We start from the raw sequence: 6,829 nt of genomic DNA, 5'->3' as shown, positions 1-6,829 counted from the left end.
GGAGGGATTGAGTGAGGCCGAGAAATAGTAGGCATAGGGAGGGAAGGTGGTAGAGTAGTTTTGGGCCTTACTTTTTGTAATATTGTTGTCATTTTACAACATCATCTTGTAGACAACAATTAAAGTACATGACAATTGATGAAAGTGATGAAGATATTCTTGCAAACTAAAATGAATATATTCCATTGTGTAGTAAAAATATATATAAAGGCATACACATTGAATAATACAATGTTTTTTTTTTGCAAGCCAAAAAAGAGATTCTATTAATTAAAAATAAAATGAATTACAGTGCATGATAACACTAGACTTTGCACAAAATAGAGCATGCTGATTGCAGATCATAAGTCAAGCTACTACAAAAATGAAGTCTGACAACTTCCTGTAGCACATCCAATGCAAAGATGCCGGAAAGGGAACCCGCTTAAATATAAGTGCATTCCAAGCACGCCAGATGGATCTAATAACAAGTGCGCGGATGAAATTCTAGACTTTGAGTTGAATCTCTGTCATCCGGCCCCGATCACCCACTGCAAAGCAGTTTTCCATCGCAGCTCCACAAAAACATGATGCTGTCCTAGCTGATTGCTAATGAAGATCCAGAGATCAAAAAATGTTTCATTCATTACGTTTTCATAACATGAAACTATTGTTTTCATTGCGTGTGAATTTTCTTTAGATTTTATATTTTTATTGTGACAAACCACACTTGGTTTCCATTAGACATGTTGAGTTATGAGTATATGCCACAACAGTGGTGGAAACTAGGGGAAGGGAGTGGGAACAAGGGGAGGTCTCTCCACCAAAGAGGTTGAGGTGGTTTTCGTTGTTTTCTAGCTTTGACTCTATAGAGGGCCACGTTGTCGTAGCAACATTAGGAAAAATTAGGCGACCGACCACTCACAACAACCAATAACAGGGCAAAAATTAGCTACCCCTCATTTTCCCAGTCAAATGCATGCATTTGCATGCTTTGCAATCTGAAAAAACTTGCAATCACTGAGAGACATGGTGGCTCAACCCGTAGTCTTCGGCTATCCTGTGAACTGAGGACAAGCAGAATTTCGCTTTTTTACCTCCTCGGGCTAATTCCCGCCTAGCCCCTCTTTACATATGCTTGTCACCCCATACTACAAGCCATTTCGAGCCTAAACAAAGCTCTTTTAGCCCTCAAATGGGTCGCGTGTAAATGTATCTAAGACATCTTTCATAGATCATGTTCAATGTAAACTCCTTTATTGGAAGCATCATCAAACTTTCCTTGGACTTTAGCATGTCATTGACAATTTCAAAGTGTATGGAACCTATGGAATCCATCTCTTGACCAAGTTGTCAAAATAATACCAAGGTTTACATTAAAAAGTGAGTGTGGCCTAGAGGACCCCTCTTAGTCTTATTTGCTTCATTTGGTGGGCAGAGAGAGAGAGAGAGAGAGAGAGAGAGAGAGAGAGAGAGAGAGAGAGAGAGAGAGAGAGAGAGAGAGAGAGAGAGAGAATTTCTTGGAATTTCGGTCTTCTAGAAAGTACTCATCTTATTTTTTTTAAAAATTAATTTTTTGGGTTTCAGATGGTTAACCTTCTTTGATAAACCTGCATGTGACATTCAGACTGAAATGATAAAAATCGATTCAGATTTCTCCTCGTGTTCATAATACCGTTGAAGCTTTTGTTGAGATGCAAGAACTGGCTGAGTTGGAGAGTGACTTATTGTTATGGGTTGGGAAAAAGGTTTTCTGCTAGCACTAGGTTGCATCTATGGGCACTTGTGACATGTATGCATCTGAGGCGCATTCGAAGATTATATTCAATGCCGAAAAATCACTTTAAGAACTGCACTCTAGACATACCATGTGTCTTTATTTTGATTGGTTTGGAAAGAAGTTTTTTGCTAGCACTGGCTTGCATCCATGGGCACTAGATGTCACATACAAGTCAGATGGCATTGCCAACTAGGACATGGATGTTTCTAAATGAACATTTATGATTGGGTTCACACCAATTAGTGGCCACTCTCCAAAAGGTGGTGTGAAGGTATGTCGTCGTAGTTGGTCCAATAGGGAGGGATGGGCCCAGACACTGACACAAAAGATTTATGTGTGGCCCGTGAAGGACACCCACTCCAATCAACTCCTTCAACCGTTATATGATTGGCCCATTCCATCTCCTCTAGCCATTCCACCAGTCACATGTTGGTGACATAAATTAGCAACTAGATGGCACCATAGGTGGTGCCTCATCCTCCCAATTCTATTTGCTCCTCCATGGGAGGGGGGGTGCATTGAGGTGTTCAAACCACAATGGAGATGTACAAGATATACCAATACGCCAAGTAGGACAACTCTCCGGACCAAGTGGTGACATACAAGAGTCTCTCACCTTGGGCACATGAGACTATAATCACTATGTTCCGATGACAGATTGCTTACGTGTCATGAATATCCATAGCGGAAGGAAGTCAGAGAGGCTATCCCTGTCTGACGGTTGCAATTGGCGTGCACAGATAGGCAAGAGCTAAAATTGGCCGGCAACCAATGGAATGACTCCTCCTGCATTACGATGAAGCCATCTACCTTAGTTTTTGCCAATCATGATCATGTGCCCATAGTTCTGGCAAAGTCCATCAGTCAGTACGATAGTGATGTGCCGATATTTCAGATAGCATTCGATAAGGAGTGTCCTTAACGGATTGCTATCTCTGATGGGCATGTGCCCAATAAGGGGGGCTATGATACCAAAAAATGCATTAGCGTGAGAGGGGGGGGGAGGGGGGGAGCGGGGGTAAATGGGGGGAGGGATAATGTGGCACGTGTCCTTTTTGGACTTTTCTTCATCGCCCTGTTGCAGTATATAACACCCGTGCCCCCCTGGGTTCGCATCCCTTGCCTCCACGCCTTCACTAACCTAAGGCTAAAGATGTGATGTCGCCTTTATTTGCTTCCTGCGCTGGACAGTTACGTTTCGCTGCCCTTGATTAGAGTTTGTGCTCAGTTCTCCCCCCCCCCCCCCCCCCGAACAAACTAGAGTGCTTGTTGCAATCTCGCTAGGAATCCACGGGTTTACTGTGTGTGCAGCTTGACAATTCCTACAATGATGGGCTTACGGGCTAATAAACAAGTAAGCTGAATGGTTGATTTTTGGAGGGGAGGAGAGCGAAATGGGGATAATGAGATTTCTGAATGTGGAATGAATTAAAGCACAAAATTATTAAGCTATTGGTGAAAATCTGATGCCGGAATGCAAAGATAAGGAATTTTTGGCCTACCACGTCTCATGGGGAAGCCTAATTGATGGTGGCTCAGCTTGAGAAGCGAAACTAATTTCCAAGCCTTTTTTAACCCACCCCGAATTTCCACGTGATCTCCACCTTTTTCTCACGTCCAAGTCCGAGCTTACTATTACACTCCATACATTTCCTCTCCCGACTATTGGTGGACTTCCAACTTACTATTTCACCCAAAGGGCACCAATAGTCTTCCAACTGACTATTTCACCCAAAGGGCATTTGAATGACAAGTCATTCAAAGTGTTTAATATAGGCGACCCAAAGGGTACAATTTAAATTTTGAATGCTGTTTCACATGGACAATCAATCGATTCATGGACACCGACCGGAACAAAGACCCCTTCTTCCTCGAGTCCCTTCCATTTGTCAATACACCTGTTTTCGATTTCAACGACGACCCCATCCTTCTCCATTTCGACCTTCAGCCCATGCGCCGCAGTGGAAGCATGAACTCCCCATCCAATAGCTCGCCTTGGTTGGACCACTGCTCCACCAACAGACGGCATCGCCCTTCTTGCGTGGCTGGTGTCTTCGGATCTCCGGTACGTGCCTCATAGACACATTACATCAGGGACAGCCGTTTCTTTACGTTGAATTAAAGGTTGGGGAGGAATTAGCGTCGTGCGCCGTTTCATAGATCTTTTTCTCTCACAGGGGCGTCATATGTTTGGCATTCTTAAGCTCGAATTGTCAAAGATCCATTGAACATTCCTGTTTCACACCATCAAATCTGACACACAGTATGGCCGCCCTTTTTCATCTGACTGTGTTTCCCCTTGTATTTGTCAACTGTTTTGACTGTTAACCGACCTGACATTTGATAGCAACCTTGTTCAGGTGTATTTGACTGGAGAACTCTTCGCCTTAAGGAAGGAACCAGATATGGATTCTTATAACTCTATGATTGTTTCCGCTGTCGAGCGTATCATGAAAAAATATGCAGACAACATTTTAAGGGTTCTGGAAGGCATGAGTGGGCGCTTATCACAGCTGGAGTCGATCACCCAAGATCTAGAACAGTCTGTAGCATCTCTGAAGATTTCAGTTGATGAATACCATGGGGAGGCTGATGCGAGAATAAGAATGCTGAATAATCACGTTGTCGAGGTATTAAAGCATATGCATACTTGCACCTTGGGATAGGACAATGGTTTTTTTTTCTTTACACAAGAAAAGTTGATGCATTGAAATGATCCTCGTCTTTCTAATGCATTCCTATTCAATTTTTATGATGACCCATGATCGCCTGAGTTTATCACCAAAGTTCTGGTTTCAAGTTAATGTTGGTTCATTGCCTCAACATGCACTCGTGCAAAAGGTAGTATTGTTTTTATTCTCCAGCAATCTCTGACATGTGCATACAAACTGTTCTTGTAGATGCACCGAGCTGTACAAATTTTGAGGGACAAACAGGACATTGTTGAAGTCCATGCAGAGCTAGCCAAATTGCAGTCTTCGAAAGTGGAGGCTGTTATTGAGAACTCAAGTTCTGGTGGAAATCAGACCATCGATTCCTCACACCGTCAGCACCAGCAACTTCCTATGATTGTGGTCCCTAACATAACACAGGCAACATCTTCTACTGAGCTCCATGTGCCTGTGTCTTATCAACAAGAAAGTCTAGCACTGAATCAGTCAGTTGCCCAGTTACAACAGACTCCTACGTTCCCACTACCACAACAATACATTCATGTACAAGCTCAGGGCCAGCAACAACAGAGCCTGCAAGTGCATGTACAATCTCAGTCTGAACTGCAGCAATCTTTACCATCTCAAGGACGGGTACAGCAGGCACTCTCACAAACACAACAAACCCAGTTGCAGCAACAGACAGTGCAACCGCAAGCACAAGGGCTGGCAGTGCAACAATTGCAGCAACAGGCAGAATTACAGCTATTGCAACACCAAACAACAAGTGCACTGTCACAGTTGGAGCAGTTACGCTTTCAAGTGGTGCCACAACAGATGCAGATGCAGCAGCCATTACCTCAGCAGGCACCCGGCCAGCAGCCACAACAAGTACCTCATACTCCACTTCCAACATCCACACAATTCGTAGCAGCAGAACAGGCAATGCCAGCACAGATTGCAGTACAGACAGCACAAATACAGCATACCTCTAGTGCTCATTTGCAGGCACAACACTTGGCTCGCAACCAGACCATGTTGCAGACATCTGTGCAGCTGCCCCCTGTGCAGGAAAGTGTATGTGCTCATGTGCAGGTACAACATGTGCCTTCCGATCAGAGGTCCTTTCAGCAGTCTGAATATCAACATGATGGGCAAACTTTTGTTCCCCTTTCTACAGATATTGCTCTGCATTTACCCTTTGGTCAAGGTGGATATGTGTCTGAATCTTCTTATAGTCCTGCAAACTTTGGGACTCAGCAGCAGCTTTCAATTCAGCCTCAAGGGCCAGCTGAATTTATGCCCCAGAACTATCAGCAGAGAAACAGTCTATCTGCTGCACCTTTAACAGGAGGTACACAATCACCATACGAGTCCACCACAACTAGTATTCAGAGTGCGCCATTCAATTGGAATGGGCGAAACACACCACCTGTTGCTAATGCACAGCGTCGTTTACCACTAGCACAACTTGTGCACAGTGAGCCATCCTCTGGAGGAGGGAGTTTGCCTCCAAAACATTCACCACTGGATGAGATTATTGAGAAAGTAGTTGCAATGGGATTTGCTAGGGATGCCGTGCGAATTGTGATTAGAAGGCTAACAGAAAAAGGCCAGTCAGTAGATTTGAATGTTGTCCTGGATGCATTAATGAATGGGCCCAAAGAAAACCAGTTTCAGAGAGGATGGCAAGTTACATAACTGTGTGTATTATTGCTGAATCCTTTCTTAGATTCTCGCTTATTGTATTCTATTTCGCCTGTTCACAGGGAGAGAAGTGAGTTTTCAGTCAGACAACTGAGGACAGACATGTATAATTTTGGAAATGAGGTCACTTTTTCCCTTTGTTCCTATGGGTGGGAGGTTGGAGATTTTCCTACCAAGATCTGGATGAAAGTTTGCACCACAAGTTTGTCAGTTTAAGATTCTTTTCCTTTCCAATATCAAAATTCCTCGCTTTTGTCTTGTATTGTTGTCGGTCTCCAGTTCCCTTGCTTTGTTGCTGCTTTTTATTTACAGTTGTATGGAGGAAGGTTGAACTATGTTTCAGGTGTATAAATTATGTTTGACACAAGATGGTCACATGCAAGGGTACCGCACGAGATGAATACACATGTGCACATGTACCTGAACACTGTGTCGGAGGTATGGTTTGCTCAAGTTTGAAGATGAACAGCAATGCATTGGAGCGTCACTCTGGTCTCTCGTCTCAGTTCACTTCCTGTTACCCACTGGTAGCCTCAAGTGTGCTGCTCTTTCACTGTTTGTTTGGTCACCTAGCACACTTGCAAGCCAGTCTCATGCTTGAGTAGGGCCTGAGTTTCCTTAGGTTCTTGCTCAATCCAGCTCTTTTTCTCCTTCTCTTATATTGGCTTCGGCGCACTTAGATGCTCATTCAACATGTACTTACTCCATGTGT

The 6,829-nt window shown here is 43.8% G+C and overlaps 1 protein-coding gene across 3 annotated transcripts; it reads left to right on the top strand.

The window, feature by feature from the left end:
- Nucleotides 1-3,584: 3,584 nt before the first annotated feature.
- LOC147900276 (uncharacterized) lies at nucleotides 3,585-6,306 on the top strand. Of its 3 annotated transcripts, none has more exons than XM_087377241.1 (3): nucleotides 3,585-3,824; nucleotides 4,120-4,389; nucleotides 4,696-6,306. In XM_087377241.1, exons 1-3 carry the CDS (start codon nucleotides 3,597-3,599, stop codon nucleotides 6,109-6,111), a joined length of 1,914 nt encoding a protein of 637 aa, XP_087233367.1. In that variant the 5' UTR covers nucleotides 3,585-3,596; the 3' UTR covers nucleotides 6,112-6,306. The 3 variants fall into 3 exon arrangements, with proteins under 3 accessions (XP_087233367.1, XP_087233366.1, XP_087233368.1); XM_087377240.1 differs by having other exon boundaries at nucleotides 4,660-6,306; XM_087377242.1 differs by lacking the exon at nucleotides 3,585-3,824 and adding an exon at nucleotides 3,936-4,022 and having other exon boundaries at nucleotides 4,660-6,306.
- The last annotated feature ends 523 nt before the right edge of the window (nucleotides 6,307-6,829 follow it).

This window comes from Dipteris shenzhenensis, chromosome 7, assembly GCF_047967505.1.
Source record: "Dipteris shenzhenensis isolate YYH24624 ecotype China chromosome 7, Dip_SZ_1.0, whole genome shotgun sequence".
Classification (NCBI taxonomy): domain Eukaryota; kingdom Viridiplantae; phylum Streptophyta; class Polypodiopsida; order Gleicheniales; family Dipteridaceae; genus Dipteris; species Dipteris shenzhenensis.
This window is presented reverse-complemented; position numbering and strand designations above follow the sequence as displayed.